Source organism: Ascaphus truei, chromosome 1 (assembly GCF_040206685.1).
Source record: "Ascaphus truei isolate aAscTru1 chromosome 1, aAscTru1.hap1, whole genome shotgun sequence".
In the NCBI taxonomy this organism is placed as follows: Eukaryota; Metazoa; Chordata; class Amphibia; order Anura; family Ascaphidae; genus Ascaphus; species Ascaphus truei.
Window position 1 is genome coordinate 5,614,117 of NC_134483.1, and position 19,026 is coordinate 5,633,142.

Below are 19,026 nucleotides of genomic sequence, written 5' to 3' on the forward strand. Positions count from 1 at the left end.
TCCCAGACCCCCCAGTAAGTGTGTTTTCTCATGTTTATTGTAACCCACTGTGTGTACGTCTGTTTCCCAGACCACCCAGTAAGTGTGTTTTCTCATGTTTATTGTAACCCACTGTGTGTACGTCTGTTTCCCAGACCACCCAGCAAGTGTGTTTTCTCATGTTTATTGTAACCCACTGTGTGTACGTCTGTTTCCCAGACCCCCCAGCAAGTGTGTTTTCTCATGTTTATTGTAACCCACTGTGTGTACGTCTGTTTCCCAGACCCCCCAGTAAGTGTGTTTTCTCATGTTTATTGTAACCCACTGTGTGTACGTCTGTTTCCCAGACCCCCTAGTAAGTGTGTTTTCTCATGTTTATTGTAACCCACTGTGTGTACGTCTGTTTCCCAGACCCCCCAGTAAGTGTGTTTTCTCATGTTTATTGTAACCCACTGTGTGTACGTCTGTTTCCCAGACCCCCCAGTAAGTGTGTTTTCTCATGTTTATTGTAACCCACTGTGTGTACGTCTGTTTCCCAGACCCCCCAGTAAGTGTGTTTTCTCATGTTTATTGTAACCCACTGTGTGTACGTCTGTTTCCCAGACCCCCCAGTAAGTGTGTTTTCTCATGTTTATTGTAACCCACTGTGTGTACGTCTGTTTCCCAGACCCCCCAGTAAGTGTGTTTTCTCATGTTTATTGTAACCCACTGTGTGTACGTCTGTTTCCCAGACCACCCAGTAAGTGTGTTTTCTCATGTTTATTGTAACCCACTGTGTGTACGTCTGTTTCCCAGACCACCCAGCAAGTGTGTTTTCTCATGTTTATTGTAACCCACTGTGTGTACGTCTGTTTCCCAGACCCCCCAGTAAGTGTGTTTTCTCATGTTTATTGTAACCCACTGTGTGTACGTCTGTTTCCCAGACCCCCCAGTAAGTGTGTTTTCTCATGTTTATTGTAACCCATTGTGTGTACGTCTGTTTCCCAGACCCCCCAGTAAGTGTGTTTTCTCATGTTTATTGTAACCCATTGTGTGTACGTCTGTTTCCAAGGAATAAATGCAGTTTGTTTTACTCCTTGGTTTTGCTCAGTGATATGATCCCGGTATAAAAGGTGTAAATTGCCGGTCTCCGTGTCAGGCAAACTATATAGAAAAAGGAAATTCTAGCTTTAAATTCGTAATCCTCTAGAAAGGTGAAGTACGTGCTTACATCTTTAAACACATGAAGGGATTAGATTAACCCTTACAGAGACACCACCTCCTGCCTGCTATAACACCACACAAACTTAGTACGTCCCACTACAAAATAAACCCTCCAAGGCCCTGCAATTGTGGCATTTTGGCATTTTGTAATCACTGCAGTGTTATTCTGGTCCTAGAGAAAGGTGTCCCTTGTGTGAGTGCTTTCCCGCTGGCTGCAAATGAAGGATGAAATGTGTATTGTACGTTTAATGTGAACAACACGATTAAGAAACCGAGGTATATAAAAGAATATATGTGTGTTGCCTCCACACAATATTATCTCCTTCCCTAGTAAGAGTGTAACATGTATAATAACAAAAGGCAAAGTTTGTGCTAAGACAGAAGAATCCAAAAAGGATTTGTAAAACAGAAAGTTCCTTGTATCTGTAACATTGTAAATATCAGCACTACATGAAATTCGGGAAAACATGATTCTTATTATTTCTTCCACAAGAGACTTATTTATGTCATAAAACATTTTCTAAATAACACGTTAAAGATAATTGCATGAAGAGGAGGAAGGAAAAACCCCATTGTCATCATCAGACGCGGCCTGAATTGGCATTTCTGTGCTATTCAGTGCAGAGGTCACAGTGAGGTTCAGTGCAGAGGTCACAGTGAGGTTCAGTGCAGAGGTCACCGTGCGGTTAGTGCAGAGGTCACCATGCTGTTCAGTGCAGAGGTCGCCGGGTGGTAGAGGAGGGTCTTCACACTACATCCCTGTCTGGAATAGGGACTGGAAATAATACAATAAATTATATATACTGTAGTAAACAGATCATCTCTCAGAATAGCTTTACCCCCCTTACCATTGTCTCTACAGTATGTTAGGAATAAAGTACGACAGGTTAATCCGAAATGTTTAATCCGTCGTTAGAAATCACAAACAGAGCGACATAATGCCACGTGGCCACCGAACCACTTGCACTTATCTGCAGAACCGTTTGAGAGAGGAGAGTGTGAGACAGGAGCCTGAGAGTGTGTGAGAGACAGAGAGACACACAGTCACACAAAAACACAACACACAACACAGACATTTTTTATTATTTTACATTCTTTCCTAGAAATATTATTGTCTGATTTGTTTTAGTTTGTTCCATTTGTTTTGTTTATTTACATTTTGAGTGGTGGATGTGGCAGGCAGGGCAGGATGTGCTCTCACCATCACCGTGCCCCTCCTGTGAGGCTGAGGAGGTCAGAGTCATCCGTTTTATGCTCAGTTGGCTGTGCGGGTGTGTGACAGTGTGAAGTCAGGTACTGATAGTAATGCCTGAGAAACATACATCTGAGTCCTTCATCCAGCACTCAGAGGGTTAACCCAGGAAGAATGGATGGGCAATCAGGAAGTAAGCGGAGACAGCTGACAGCCACCCTTGATAAGGAATGTAATGCTTGTGGAAGGTGGCTGTCTCTGCAAGCTGCTAGCCAGATGGATTTCCAACCCTCTCTCTAAAACACAGTAAGAACTTTAATATTGTTTCCTGACTGATGTTGTGTATGTTAAAAGGTTGGGAACTGGAGATAGCCAGCCTGATAGATAAGGCTTGGATTGTTAGTAAGTTCTCCCAATGTGGAGTAGGTGTTATTTTGCTAAGTTTTGTGTTGCCTTAAAGGGACAGTGTGCCCAAATGTTTAGTACTGCTGTGGAGAAATAAAACCACTTAACATTTGCTTTAACCTGAAACTACACGTTTGGACTATTGTCTGGCCTCGCCTTTGGCCGTCCTGCCTGAGGGTGGAAGAGCCTTAGCAGAGGTTGATGTACCAGTGACCAGTGATGTTCCTGTTGGCACCAGTCACCAGAGTAGGCGTAGCACTGGACCTGCTTCCACCCCAGTTGGGAGGGTGCCTCAGGAACCGTCAGCCTGTTTCAGGGGACAGGGTGTTGTAGAAAGTAGCCCTGTTTTCGCAAAGCAGGTGGTAGCGTTGATTTGGGTTTATTTGGTGACTCTTTGTTTGAAAATCGGATGTCAGTGTCATCTTTGTCCCCAGCTATTTGCTCATTGTCATCATCATTGATCTCACCTGATTCCTTTCTGACAGTGTCAGAGACTGTTGTTGAGGCTTCCAGCACACAGACAGGACCAACTGATGCTTGAACAGGTGCACCCTGAGGAGCAGATGCCTCCGCAGGTATTGTGTGCCCTTGCAGGTCAGTCTGCTGTTGAGGTTGCCGGATCAGGGCCCAGTTCTAATCTGGTGTGGAACATCATATCAGGTTTAGACACTGTGGCCCTGGATATGGTTTCAGTTGCACCACCTGAGTCAGCTACAACCAGCATCTCGACGGCTGCTTCTGCTTATGTTCTGGAAGCTTCACCAGGTGGGGATGTGTAGGTCCAGGATGAGGAAGCACAAGCAGTCTGGAGGTCGCAACAGAGGTAACTGGTCCAGGGAATGCCCAAGGGAACCCATCTGTTATGCACTTAGTGCAATATACTGTATCTCTGGGGTGCGGTGGGCAAGTCTGAATATTTAAGGATTAGGTCTGTGTCACGCTGTTTTGCCCGCAGACCAGGTTAACCCCCTATACTGAGGTGGAGAGGGAGTAACCACGCACCCACAGTAGAGAGAGCATGCCCGGAGTGTGGATTGGGTTGCGTGAACTAGGCCAGGTGTACCAGGGTAGATAAGGTACTTGCCAGATCCGGGCGTAGAGAAGATGCCGTAGTAGGTTCCAAAGCCAAGGGTCGAGGGTAACGGAGTTCCGGGTAGTAGGGGTCCAAGTGCCGTGTTCAAGGGGTACGAGAGGTAAGCATAGTCGAGTGGAAGCCGAGGTCGGGGAGCCAGAGAGGGTAGATAGACGAGCCGGATCGATAACGAAGCTGAAACAGAGAGAGCTGGGCACAGAATCCAACAGCACAAGGCAGACGAACTATGCAGAGCGATGTTGGAGAGGAATCACAGGGGTAATAAAGTGAGGAGGACCAATGGGAGGAGTGGGCAGAGCAGAGGCAAGCCCAGGAACCCTTTGTGATGGGGCAGGGGTTAATGTCCGGGTTTGTTGCAGGTGCACAGTATGAGGGCGTGAGACTGAGAGCTGAGACGGCCGGAGGGCGGAGCTACACTGCTTGTGCAGTGAATAAATTAAGTCGTGTGGCGTGCCCCCTGTAATGGAAGCGGGCGCGCGTCCGGCAGTGACGTTGGCGGCATGTGGGAGAGCCGCGGGGGGGCGGAGGAACGGGCCGCGATGTAGAGCGGGGGAGGAGACCGCAGCCAGCGGGAGAGGTAGGGAAGGGCAGCGCCAAGGGCGGCGCGTGCCCAGATTCCTGACAGTCTGTTACTCTCAAGTCCCTCTTGGTGTCAAGAATCACCCTCACTGTGAGACCATGGTCACTCTGGGATGCAATGTACATTGGTGGGTCAAGCAGAATGGAGGACCCCAGCAGCGTTTCCCAGGGTTTACCCCCAATTTCCAGAGGCGTCTGATCCCTAGATCCCCCCCCCCCCCCATGGACCCCTTGTGATGCCTCTCCCATCCTCCTCTCCTTACGCTGTTACCCCCTCACCTTGGTTTTTATAGTACCCATACTGGGATTTTATATTTTTGGGGAACTAATTTCTGTTTAATATAATAAATATTATTTCTCATAGTTATGTGTCTCTTCATGTTTCTCTTGTTTGTTTTCCTCTGCCCCCCTTCCAATCCTGTGTGTGTGTGTGTGTGTGTGTATGTGTGTGTGTGTGTGTATGTGTGTGTGTGTGTGTGTGTGTGTGTGTATATGTGTGTGTGTGTGTGTGTGTGTCTCTCCTCATTACCCTCTCCTTCTCTTCTTGGGAAAGGTCCCGGCCTGCATTAGGTTTAGGAAATACTTATCTAGGACAAAGTTGGAAATAAAACTCCGTGGCGCCCTGGACCTTCTCTCTTGTTGCTGCAGATAGCCATCCCTGAACCAGGAGCTCCGGATTTGCGCAAGTATCGCATTTATTTGCATTTATATGCATCTTTTTGGAGCGCTACACCCACCCACATACAGTATCTCTACATGTAAATGACTGTAACATGTTGGTTCTATGAGAAGCTTCCGCCTCCTGTCTCCACTTTCTGAAAATGCTACAAACCAAAGTGTGGACATTCTCACTCAGATTCACCCAGCTCTGTTACAGGACTCTGCCCCGAAACGGGCGTCAACTCCCATCCACTTAAATGGTCATTAACGCCGGTTACGGGTGCGGTGTTTCTTGCTTTGTTTCTTGCTTTGCTTGCGTCCTCCTATCTCCCCTCTCATGTGAGGTCAGAGAGGAGCACACGTGCGGTGTAACCTCTCTCTATAGTAGGAAGTCCGCACATTGCCCCCAAGTCATCACTTTGTAGCGCACTTTGGAAAGTTTATCATTAAGTAACATTTCCTCGCATGTCCCTGTGACAGAAAGCAGCTCTGTAAGGTTTTATACATGGATAATAATGGGGTTGACTCATGCAATAACCACACAATGGTGTTGCTTCCAGTTGTGTAATCTGGCATGGATTGCTGCTGTGTCATAGCACTGTATATATCATTATATCCCAGATTGGGTGGTTGTTACCTGGGCTCTCCTTGCACAAGTGCAGAAAGATTCCTCCTGCAGCGACCAGCAGTAGCACCGTGATGAGCCCGATCATGATTGCAGTAGAAGCCCTTTTGGCCTCTGGAGGATCTGTGATAGCAAAGAAAGCAAAGGAAAGATTGCAATCTGTAAGGGCAGGAAGTCATCATACCAAATCCATAACTCGTGAGCAACCGGCATGGCAAGAGCAGGACGTGTCACCCCTACATTCACCACAAGTGGTCAAGTGCAGTGATGCCCACTCCGTACTGCCTAGCTGTTATTTCTGATGTCTCGGAGATACTGCTACACACATCAGTCTCCATGAAAAAGAATGCAGCGTTTGCCAGTAACAGCAGCCATAGTCCCACATTACAGGGAGGAGAGGTAGGGAAGAGGCGGGTAAGTACAGGCCAGTGAGCCTGATATAAGTAGTGGGGACATTAATGGAAACATTGCTGAATGTTGTTCACTACCTAAAGTCCAACAACCCACAAGATCCCAGGCAGCAGGGGGATTACTGGGGGAGACCCGGCAAACAAATCTAATGGATTGTATTGACTGGGTGACTAAGGTAATAGATCTAATAGATAATACAGCACTTATTCCCTCACCTGCTGTCTCTGTAACTCTCCCATTAAACCTCTTAGATCGTAAGATCTTCGGGGCAGGGATTTCCTTTCCTATTGTCTGATTTTGCTGCATTTATTGTATTATTATAATTCCCTGTACTGTATTCTTTGTGAAGCGCTGAGTACACTTTTGGCGCTATATAAATAAAGACATACAATATAATCTGGGTGGAGAAGTGCATGTAGTTTAGCTAGATTACAGTAAGAGTATAGCTATGACACTGTCCCACGTAGAAGACTGATAAATAAGCTGCAATGCTTGGGATTGGGATAGAGAGTTGGGGTAAATGGAGTGAATTCATAAAAGGGAAAGTGACCTGTGGAGTACTGTACCCCCAGGAGCCACACTGTACCCCCAAGAGCCACACTGTACCCCCAAGAACCGCACTGTACCCCCAGGAGCCACACTGTACCCCCAGGAGCCGCACTGTACCCCCAAGAGCCGCACTGTACCCCCAAGAGCCGCACTGTACCCCCAAGAGCCACAATGTACCCCCAAGAGCCACACTGTACCCCCAGGAGCCGCACTGTACCCCCAAGAGCCGCACTGTACCCCCTGGAGCCGCACTGTACCCCAAAGAGCCTAACTATACCCCCAAGAGCCGCACTGTACCCCCATGAGCCGCACTGTACCCCCAAGAGCCGCACTGTACCCCCAAGAGCCGCACTGTACCCCCAAGAGCCACACTGTACCCCCAAGAGCCACACTGTACCCCCAAGAGCCACACTGTACCCCCAAGAACCGCACTGTACCCCCAGGAGCCACACTGTACCCCCAGGAGCCGCACTGTACCCCCAAGAGCCGCACTGTACCCCCAAGAGCCACAATGTACCCCCAAGAGCCACACTGTACCCCCAGGAGCCGCACTGTACCCCCAAGAGCCGCACTGTACCCCCTGGAGCCGCACTGTACCCCAAAGAGCCAAACTATACCCCCAAGAGCCGCACTGTACCCCCATGAGCCGCACTGTACACCCAAGAGCCGCACTGTACCCCCAAGAGCCGCACTGTACCCCCAAGAGCCGCACTGTACCCCCAAGAGCCGCACTGTACCCCCAAGAGCTGCACTGTACCCCCAAGAGCCGCACTGTACCCCCAGGAGCCACACTGTACCCCCAAGAGCCACACTTTACCCCCAAGAGCCACACTGTACCCCCAAGAGCCACACTGTACCCCCAAGAGCCACACTGTACACCTAGGAGCCACACTGTAAACCTAGGAGCCACACTGTGCCCCCAAGAGCTGCACTGTACCCCGAAGAGCTGCACTGTACCCCCAAGAGCCGCACTGTACCCCCAGGAGCCACACTGTACCCCCAGGAGCCACACTGTACCTCCAGGAGCAACACTGTACCTCCAGGAGCCACACTGTACCCCCAGGAGCCACACTGTACCCCCAAGAGCCACACTGTACCCCCAAGAGCCACACTGTACACCTAGGAGCCACACTGTACCCCCCGGAGCCACACTGTACCCCCAAGAGCCGCACTCTACTCCCAGGAACCGCACTGTACCCCCAGGAGCCACACTGTACCCCAGGAGCAACACTGTACACCCAGGAGCCACACTGTACCCCCAGAAGCCACACTGTACCCCCAGAAGCCACACTGTACCCCCAGGAGCCACACTGTACCCCCAAGAGCCACACTGTACACCCAGGAGTCGCACTGTACCCCCAGGAGCCACACTGTACCCCCAAGAGCCACACTTTACCCCCAAGAGCCACACTGTACCCCCAAGAGCCACACTGTACCCCCAAGAGCCACACTGTACACCTAGGAGCCACACTGTAAACCTAGGAGCCACACTGTGCCCCCAAGAGCTGCACTGTACCCCGAAGAGCTGCACTGTAACCCCAAGAGCCGCACTGTACCCCCAGGAGCCACACTGTACCCCCAGGAGCCACACTGTACCTCCAGGAGCCACACTGTACCTCCAGGAGCCACACTGTACCCCCAGGAGCCACACTGTACCCCCAAGAGCCACAATGTACCCCCAAGAGCCACACTGTACACCTAGGAGCCACACTGTACCCCCCGGAGCCACACTGTACCCCCAAGAGCCGCACTGTACTCCCAGGAACCGCACTGTACCCCCAGGAGCCACACTGTACCCCAGGAGCAACACTGTACACCCAGGAGCCACACTGTACCCCCAGAAGCCACACTGTACCCCCAGAAGCCACACTGTATCCCCAGGAGCCACACTGTACCCACAAGAGCCACACTGTACACCCAGGAGCCACACTGCACCACCAGGTGCCACACTGTACCCCCAAGAGCTGCACTGTACTCCCAAGAGCCGCACTGTACCCCCAAGAGCCACACAGTACCCCCAAGAGCCACACAGTACCCCCAGGAGCCACACTGTACCCCCAGGAGCCACACTGTACCCCCAGGAGCCACTGTACCCCCAGAAGCCACACTGTACCCCCAGGAGCCGCACTGTACCCCCAGGAGCCGCACTGTACCCCCAAGAGCTGCACTATACCCCCAAGAGCCACACTGTACCCCCAGGAGCCGCACTGTACCCCCAAGAGCCGCACTGTACCCCCAAGAGCCACACTGTACCCCCAAGAGCCACACTGTACACCTAGGAGCCACACTGTACACCTAGGAGCCACACTGTACCCCCCGGAGCTACACTGTACCCCCAAGAGCCGCACTGTACTCCCAGGAACCGCACTGTACCCCCAAGAGCCCCACTGTACCCCCAGGAGCCACACTGTACCCCCAGGAGCCACACTGTACACCCAGGAGCCACACTGTACACCCAGGAGCCACACTGTACCCCCAGAAGCTACACTGTACACCCAGGATTCGCACTGTACCCCCAAGAGCCACACTGTACCCCCAAGAGCCACACTGTACACCTAGGAGCCACACTGTACACCTAGGAGCCACACTGTACCCCCAAGAGCTGCACTGTACCCCCAAGAGCCGCACTGTTCTCCCAGGAGCCACACTGTACCCCAGGAGCCACACTGTACCTCCAGGAGCCACACTGAAACCCCAGGAGCCACACTGTACCCCCAAGAGCCACACTGTACCCCCAAGAGCCACACTGTACCTCCAAGAGCCACACTGTACCCCCAAGAGCCACACTGTACCCCCAAGAGCCACACTGTACACCTAGGAGCCACACTGTACACCTAGGAGCCACACTGTACCCCCCGGAGCCACACTGTACTCCCAGCACCCGCACTGTACCCCCAGGAGCCACACTGTACCCCCAGGAGCCACACTGTACCCCCAGGAGCCACACTGTACCCCCAGGAGCCACACTGTACACCCAGGAGCCACACTGTACCCCCAGAAGCCACACTGTACCCCCAGGAGCCGCACTGTACCCCCAAGAGCCACACTGTACACCTAGGAGCCACACTGTACACCTAGGAGCCACACTGTACCCCCAAGAGCTGCACTGTACCCCCAAGAGCCGCACTGTACTCCCAGGAGCCACACTGTACCCCCAGGAGCCACACTGTACCTCCAGGAGCCACACTGTACCTCCAGGAGCCACACTGAACCCCCAGGAGCCACACTGTACCCTCAAGAGCCACACTGTACCCCCAAGAGCCACACTGTACCCCCAAGAGCCACACTGTACCCCCAAGAGCCACACTGTACACCTAGGAGCCACACTGTACACCTAGGAGCCACACTGTACCCCCCGGAGCTACACTGTACCCCCAAGAGCCGCACTGTACCCCCAAGAGCCGCACTGTACCCCCAAGAGCCGCACTGTACTCCCAGGAACCGCACTGTACCCCCAAGAGCCCCACTGTACCCCCAGGAGCCACACTGTACCCCCAGGAGCCACACTGTACCCCCAGGAGCCACACTGTACACCCAGGAGCCACACTGTACCCCCAGAAGCCACACTGTACCCCCAGGAGTCGCACTGTACCCCCAAGAGCCACACTGTACCCCCAAGAGCCACACTGTACACCTAGGAGCCACACTGTACACCTAGGAGCCACACTGTACACCTAGGAGCCACACTGTACCCCCAAGAGCTGCACTGTACCCCCAAGAGCCGCACTGTACTCCCAGGAGCCCCACTGTACCCCAGCAGCCACACTGTACCCCCAGCAGCCACACAACCCCCAGGAGCCACACTGTACCCCCAAGAGCCCCACTGTACCCCCAAGAGCCACACTGTACCCCCAAGAGCCACACTGTACACCTAGCAGCCACACTGTACACCTAGGAGCCACACTGTACACCTAGGAGCCACACTGTACCCCCAAGAGCCGCACTGTACCCCCAAGAGCCGCACTATACTCCCAGGATCCGCACTGTACCCCCAGGAGCCACACTGTACCCCCAGGAGCCACACTGTACCCCCAAGAGCCACACTGTACCCCCAGGAGCCACACTGTACGCCCAGGAGCCACACTGTACCCCCAGAAGCCACACTGTACCACCAGAAGCCACACTGTACCCCCAAGAGCCACACTGTACACCTAGGAGCCACACTGTACCACCAGGTGCCACACTGTACCCCCAGTGCCACACTGTACCCCCAGGAGCCGCACTGTACCCCCAGGAGCCGCACTGTACCCCCAGGAGCCGCACTGTATCTCCAGGAGCCGCACTGTATGCCCAGGAGCCACACAGTACCCCAAGGAACCAAACTCTACCCCCAAGAGCCACACTGAACCCCCAGCAGCCACACTGTACCCCCAGGAGCTGCAATGTATCCTCGGGAGACACATTGTATCCCCAGGAGCCACACTTTATGCTCTTGAGCCACACTGTACCCCAGGAGCCAAACTGTACCCTCAGAAGCCGCACTGTACCCCAGGTGCCACAGTGTAACCCCCAGAGCCACACTGTACCACAAGTAGCTACACTGTAACCCCAGGAGCTGCACTGTACATACCCCAAGGAGCCGCATTATATCCCCAGGAGCCACACTGTACCTCCAGGAGATGCATTATGCCCCCAGGAGCCACACTGTACCCCCAGGAGCTGCACTGTGCCCCTAGGAGCCACACTGTACCCCCAGGAGCCATGGAAAGGTATTAGCAGCAGGGTGTTAGGGTGTAGAGGGGGAGGAATTAGCAGCGGGATGTTAGGGTGTATAGGGAGAGGTATTAGCAGCAGGATGTTAGGGTGTATAGGGAGAGGTATTAGCAGCAGGGTGTTAGGGTGTATAGGGAGAGGTATTAGCAGCAGGATGTTAGGGTGTATAGGGAGAGATATTAGCAGCAGGGTGTTAGGGTGTATAGGGAGAGGTATTAGCAGCGGGATGTTAGGGTGTATAGGGAGAGGTATTAGCAGCGGGGTGTTAGGGTGTATAGGGAGAGGTATTAGCAGCGAGATGGTAGGGTGTATACGGAGAGGTATTAGCAGCAGGATGTTAGGGTGTATAGGGAGAGGTATTAGCAGCGGGGTGTTAGGGTGTATAGGGGGAGGTATTAGCAGCGGGATGTTAGGGTGTATAGGGAGAGGTATTAGCAGCAGGATGTTAGGGTGTATAGGGAGAGGTATTAGCAGCAGGATGTTAGGGTGTATAGGGAGAGGTATTAGCAGCAGGGTGTTAGGGTGTATAGGGGGAGGTATTAGCAGCGGGATGTTAGGGTGTATAGGGAGAGGTATTCGCAGAGGGATGTTAGGGTGTATAGGGAGAGGTATTAGCAGCGGGATGTTAGGGTGTATAGGGAGAGGTATTAGCAGCAGGATGTTAGGGTGTATAGGGAGAGGTATTAGCAGCAGGGTGTTAGGGTGTATAGGGAGAGGTATTAGCAGCAGGATGTTAGGGTGTATAGGGAGAGGTATTAGCAGCGGGATGTTAGGGTGTATAGGGAGAGGTATTAGCAGCGGGATGTTAGGGTGTATAGGGAGAGGTATTAGCAGCAGGGTGTTAGGGTGTATAGGGAGAGGTATTAGCAGCAGGATGTTAGGGTGTATAGGGAGAGGTATTAGCAGCAGGGTGTTAGGGTGTATAGGGAGAGGTATTAGCAGCGGGATGTTAGGGTGTATAGGGAGAGGTATTAGCAGCAGGATGTTAGGGTGTATAGGGAGAGGTATTAGCAGCGGGATGTTAGGGTGTATAGGGAGAGGTATTAGCAGCAGGGTGTTAGGGTGTATAGGGAGAGGTATTAGCAGCGAGATGGTAGGGTGTATAGGGAGAGGTATTAGCAGCAGGATGTTAGGGTGTATAGGGAGAGGTATTAGCAGCAGGGTGTTGGGGTGTATAGGGAGAGGTATTAGCAGCGGGTGTTAGGGTGTATGGGGAGAGGTATTAGCAGCGAGATGTTAGGGTGTATAGGGAGAGGTATTAGCAGCGGGATGTTAGGGTGTATAGGGAGAGGTATTAGCAGCGGGATGTTAGGGTGTATAGGGAGAGGTATTAGCAGCTAGATGTTAGGGTGTATAGGGAGAGGTATTAGCAGCGGGATGTTAGGGTGTATAGGGAGAGGTATTAGCAGCAGGATGTTAGGGTGTATAGGGAGAGGTATTAGCAGTGGGATGTTAGGGTGTATAGGGAGAGGTATTAGCAGCGGGGTGTTAGGGTGTATAGGGAGAGATATTAGCAGCAGGATGTTAGGGTGTATAGGGAGAGGTATTAGCAGTGGGATGTTAGGGTGTATAGGGAGAGGTATTAGCAGCGGGGTGTTAGGGTGTATAGGGAGAGGTATTAGCAGCGGGATGTTAGGGTGTATAGGGAGAGGTATTAGCAGCGGGGTGTTAGGGTGTATAGGGAGAGGTATTAGCAGCAGGGTGTTAGGGTGTATAGGGAGAGGTATTAGCAGCAGGGTGTTAGGGTGTATAGGGAGAGGTATTAGCAGCGGTATGTTAGGGTGTATAGGGAGAGATATTAGCAGCAGGATGTTAGGGTGTATAGGGTGAGGTATTAGCAGTGGGATGTTAGGGTGTATAGGGAGAGGTATTAGCAGCGGGGTGTTAGGGTGTATAGGGAGAGGTATTAGCAGCGGGATGTTAGGGTGTATAGGGAGAGGTATTAGCAGCGGGGTGTTAGGGTGTATAGGGAGAGGTATTAGCAGCAGGGTGTTAGGGTGTATAGGGAGAGGTATTAGCAGCGGGGTGTTAGGGTGTATAGGGAGAGGTATTAGCAGCGGGATGTTAGGGTGTATAGGGAGAGGTATTAGCAGCAGGGTGTTAGGGTGTATAGGGAGAGGTATTAGCAGCGGGATGTTAGGGTGTATAGGGAGAGGTATTAGCAGCAGGGTGTTAGGGTGTATAGGGAGAGGTATTAGCAGCAGGGTGTTAGGGTGTATAGGGAGAGGTATTAGCAGCGGGATGTTAGGGTGTATAGGGAGAGGTATTAGCAGCGGGATGTTAGGGTGTATAGGGAGAGGTATTAGCAGCAGGGTGTTAGGGTGTATAGGGAGAGGTATTAGCAGCGGGATGTTAGGGTGTATAGGGAGAGGTATTAGCAGCAGGGTGTTAGGGTGTATAGGGAGAGGTATTAGCAGCAGGATGTTAGGGTGTATAGGGAGAGGTATTAGCAGCAGGGTGTTAGGGTGTATAGGGAGAGGTATTAGCAGCGGGATGTTAGGGTGTATAGGGAGAGGTATTAGCAGCGGGATGTTAGGGTGTATAGGGAGAGGTATTAGCAGCGGGATGTTAGGGTGTATAGGGAGAGGTATTAGCAGCGGGATGTTAGGGTGTATAGGGAGAGGTATTAGCAGCGGGATGTTAGGGTGTATAGGGAGAGGTATTAGCAGCGGGATGTTAGGGTGTATAGGGAGAGGTATTAGCAGCGGGATGTTAGGGTGTATAGGGAGAGGTATGAGCAGCAGGGTGTTAGGGTGTATAGGGAGAGGTATTAGCAGCGGGATGTTAGGGTGTATAGGGAGAGGTATTAGCAGCAGGATGTTAGGGTGTATAGGGAGAGGTATTAGCAGCGGGATGTTAGGGTGTATAGGGAGAGGTATTAGCAGCGGGATGTTAGGGTGTATAGGGAGAGGTATTAGCAGCAGGGTGTTAGGGTGTATAGGGAGAGGTATTAGCAGCGGGATGTTAGGGTGTATAGGGAGAGGTATTAGCAGCAGGGTGTTAGGGTGTATAGGGAGAGGTATTAGCAGCAGGGTGTTGGGGTGTATAGGGAGAGGTATTAGCAGCGGGGTGTTAGGGTGTATGGGGAGAGGTATTAGCAGCGGGATGTTAGGGTGTATAGGGAGAGGTATTAGCAGCGGGATGTTAGGGTGTATAGGGAGAGGTATTAGCAGCAGGGTGTTAGGGTGTATAGGGAGAGGTATTAGCAGCGGGATGTTAGGGTGTATAGGGAGAGGTACTGTATTGGCAGCAGGGTGTTAGGGTGTATAGGGAGAGGTATTAGCAGCAGGGTGTTAGGGTGTATAGGGAGAGGTATTAGCAGCGGGATGTTAGGGTGTATAGGGAGAGGTATTAGCAGCAGGGTGTTAGGGTGTATAGGGAGAGGTATTAGCAGCGGGATGTTAGGGTGTATAGGGAGAGGTATTAGCAGCAGGATGTTAGGGTGTATAGGGAGAGGTATTAGCAGCGGGATGTTAGGGTGTATAGGGAGAGGTATTAGCAGCGGGATGTTAGGGTGTATAGGGAGAGGTATTAGCAGCAGGGTGTTAGGGTGTATAGGGAGAGGTATTAGCAGCAGGATGTTAGGGTGTATAGGGAGAGGTATTAGCAGCGGGATGTTAGGGTGTATAGGGAGAGGTATTAGCAGCAGGGTGTTAGGGTGTATAAGGAGAGGTATTAGCAGCGGGATGTTAGGGTGTATAGGGAGAGGTATTAGCAGCAGGGTGTTAGGGTGTATAGGGAGAGGTATTAGCAGCGGGATGTTAGGGTGTATAGGGAGAGGTATTAGCAGCAGGATGTTAGGGTGTATAGGGAGAGGTATTAGCAGCGGGATGTTAGGGTGTATAGGGAGAGGTATTAGCAGCGGGATGTTAGGGTGTATAGGGAGAGGTATTAGGAGCAGGGTGTTAGGGTGTATAGGGAGAGGTATTAGCAGCGGGATGTTAGGGTGTATAGGGAGAGGTATTAGCAGCAGGGTGTTAGGGTGTATAGGGAGAGGTATTAGCAGCGGGATGTTAGGGTGTATAGGGAGAGGTATTAGCAGCAGGGTGTTAGGGTGTATAGGGAGAGGTATTAGCAGCGGGATGTTAGGGTGTATAGGGAGAGGTATTAGCAGCGGGATGTTAGGGTGTATAGGGAGAGGTATTAGCAGCGGGATGTTAGGGTGTATAGGGAGAGGTATTAGCAGCGGGATGTTAGGGTGTATAGGGAGAGGTATTAGCAGCGGGATGTTAGGGTGTATAGGGAGAAGTATTAGCAGCAGGGTGTTAGGGTGTATAGGGAGAGGTATTAGCAGCAGGATGTTAGGGTGTATAGGGAGAGGTATTAGCAGCAGGGTATTAGGGTGTATAGGGAGAGGTATTAGCAGCGGGATGTTGGGGTGTATAGGGAGAGGTATTAGCAGCGGGATGTTAGGGTGTATAGGGAGAGGTATTAGCAGCGGGGTGTTAGGGTGTATAGGGAGAGGTATTAGCAGCGAGATGGTAGGGTGTATAGGGAGAGGTATTAGCAGCGGGATGTTAGGGTGTATAGGGAGAGGTATTAGCAGCAGGGTGTTAGGGTGTATAGGGAGAGGTATTAGCAGCGAGATGGTAGGGTGTATAGGGAGAGGTATTAGCAGCGGGGTGTTAGGGTGTATAGGGAGAGGTATTAGCAGCAGGATGTTAGGGTGTATAGGGAGAGGTATTAGCAGCAGGGTGTTGGGGTGTATAGGGAGAGGTATTAGCAGCGGGGTGTTAGGGTGTATGGGGAGAGGTATTAGCAGCGGGATGTTAGGGTGTATAGGGAGAGGTATTAGCAGCGGGATGTTAGGGTGTATAGGGAGAGGTATTAGCAGCAGGGTGTTAGGGTGTATAGGGAGAGGTATTAGCAGCGGGATGTTAGGGTGTATAGGGAGAGGTATTAGCAGCGGGATGTTAGGGTGTATAGGGAGAGGTATTAGCAGCAGGGTGTTAGGGTGTATAGGGAGAGGTATTAGCAGCGGGATGTTAGGGTGTATAGGGAGAGGTATTAGCAGCAGGATGTTAGGGTGTATAGGGAGAGGTATTAGCAGCGGGATGTTAGGGTGTATAGGGAGAGGTATTAGCAGCAGGGTGTTAGGGTGTATAGGGAGAGGTATTAGCAGCGAGATGGTAGGGTGTATAGGGAGAGGTATTAGCAGCAGGGTGTTAGGGTGTATAGGGAGAGGTATTAGCAGCAGGATGTTAGGGTGTATAGGGAGAGGTATTAGCAGCAGGGTGTTAGGGTGTATAGGGAGAGGTATTAGCAGCGGGATGTTAGGGTGTATAGGGAGAGGTATTAGCAGCAGGATGTTAGGGTGTATAGGGAGAGGTATTAGCAGCGGGATGTTAGGGTGTATAGGGAGAGGTATTAGCAGCAGGGTGTTAGGGTGTATAGGGAGAGGTATTAGCAGCGAGATGGTAGGGTGTATAGGGAGAGGTATTAGCAGCAGGATGTTAGGGTGTATAGGGAGAGGTATTAGCAGCAGGGTGTTGGGGTGTATAGGGAGAGGTATTAGCAGCGGGTGTTAGGGTGTATGGGGAGAGGTATTAGCAGCGAGATGTTAGGGTGTATAGGGAGAGGTATTAGCAGCGGGATGTTAGGGTGTATAGGGAGAGGTATTAGCAGCGGGATGTTAGGGTGTATAGGGAGAGGTATTAGCAGCTAGATGTTAGGGTGTATAGGGAGAGGTATTAGCAGCGGGATGTTAGGGTGTATAGGGAGAGGTATTAGCAGCAGGATGTTAGGGTGTATAGGGAGAGGTATTAGCAGTGGGATGTTAGGGTGTATAGGGAGAGGTATTAGCAGCGGGGTGTTAGGGTGTATAGGGAGAGGTATTAGCAGCGGGATGTTAGGGTGTATAGGGAGAGGTATTAGCAGCGGGATGTTAGGGTGTATAGGGAGAGGTATTAGCAGCGGGATGTTAGGGTGTATAGGGAGAGGTATTAGCAGCAGGGTGTTAGGGTGTATAGGGAGAGGTATTAGCAGCAGGGTGTTAGGGTGTATAGGGAGAGGTATTAGCAGTGGGATGTTAGGGTGTATAGGGAGAGGTATTAGCAGCAGGATGTTAGGGTGTATAGGGAGAGGTATTAGCAGTGGGATGTTAGGGTGTATAGGGAGAGGTATTAGCAGCGGGGTGTTAGGGTGTATAGGGAGAGATATTAGCAGCAGGATGTTAGGGTGTATAGGGAGAGGTATTAGCAGTGGGATGTTAGGGTGTATAGGGAGAGGTATTAGCAGCGGGGTGTTAGGGTGTATAGGGAGAGGTATTAGCAGCGGGATGTTAGGGTGTATAGGGAGAGGTATTAGCAGCGGGGTGTTAGGGTGTATAGGGAGAGGTATTAGCAGCAGGGTGTTAGGGTGTATAGGGAGAGGTATTAGCAGCAGGGTGTTAGGGTGTATAGGGAGAGGTATTAGCAGCGGTATGTTAGGGTGTATAGGGAGAGATATTAGCAGCAGGATGTTAGGGTGTATAGGGTGAGGTATTAGCAGTGGGATGTTAGGGTGTATAGGGAGAGGTATTAGCAGCGGGGTGTTAGGGTGTATAGGGAGAGGTATTAGCAGCGGGATGTTAGGGTGTATAGGGAGAGGTATTAGCAGCGGGGTGTTAGGGTGTATAGGGAGAGGTATTAGCAGCAGGGTGTTAGGGTGTATAGGGAGAGGTATTAGCAGCGGGGTGTTAGGGTGTATAGGGAGAGGTATTAGCAGCGGGATGTTAGGGTGTATAGGGAGAGGTATTAGCAGCAGGGTGTTAGGGTGTATAGGGAGAGGTATTAGCAGCGGGATGTTAGGGTGTATAGGGAGAGGTATTAGCAGCAGGGTGTTAGGGTGTATAGGGAGAGGTATTAGCAGCAGGGTGTTAGGGTGTATAGGGAGAGGAATTAGCAGCGGGATGTTAGGGTGTATAGGGAGAGGTATTAGCAGCGGGATGTTAGGGTGTATAGGGAGAGGTATTAGCAGCAGGGTGTTAGGGTGTATAGGGAGAGGTATTAGCAGCGGGATGTTAGGGTGTATAGGGAGAGGTATTAGCAGCAGGGTGTTAGGGTGTATAGGGAGAGGTATTAGCAGCAGGATGTTAGGGTGTATAGGGAGAGGTATTAGCAGCAGGGTGTTAGGGTGTATAGGGAGAGGTATTAGCAGCGGGATGTTAGGGTGTATAGGGAGAGGTATTAGCAGCGGGATGTTAGGGTGTATAGGGAGAGGTATTAGCAGCGGGATGTTAGGGTGTATAGGGAGAGGTATTAGCAGCGGGATGTTAGGGTGTATAGGGAGAGGTATTAGCAGCGGGATGTTAGGGTGTATAGGGAGAGGTATTAGCAGCGGGATGTTAGGGTGTATAGGGAGAGGTATTAGCAGCGGGATGTTAGGGTGTATAGGGAGAGGTATGAGCAGCAGGGTGTTAGGGTGTATAGGGAGAGGTATTAGCAGCGGGATGTTAGGGTGTATAGGGAGAGGTATTAGCAGCAGGATGTTAGGGTGTATAGGGAGAGGTATTAGCAGCGGGATGTTAGGGTGTATAGGGAGAGGTATTAGCAGCAGGGTGTTAGGGTGTATAGGGAGAGGTATTAGCAGCAGGGTGTTGGGGTGTATAGGGAGAGGTATTAGCAGCGGGGTGTTAGG

At 51.5% G+C, this 19,026-nt stretch overlaps 1 protein-coding gene across 1 annotated transcript in view; it reads right to left on the reverse strand.

The window, feature by feature from the left end:
• Positions 1-1,594: 1,594 nt before the first annotated feature.
• Positions 1,595-19,026, reverse strand: part of LOC142468786 (zinc-alpha-2-glycoprotein-like) — an 88,733-nt gene continuing 71,301 nt past the window's right edge. Inside the window, exons 5-6 of the mRNA XM_075575333.1 lie at positions 5,749-5,859; positions 1,595-1,957 (exon numbers count right to left, since the gene is read on the reverse strand). Of these exons, the coding sequence (XP_075431448.1) occupies positions 1,929-1,957; positions 5,749-5,859 (140 nt within the window). The 3' untranslated portion in view covers positions 1,595-1,928. The remainder of the gene's footprint in view (positions 1,958-5,748; positions 5,860-19,026) is intronic.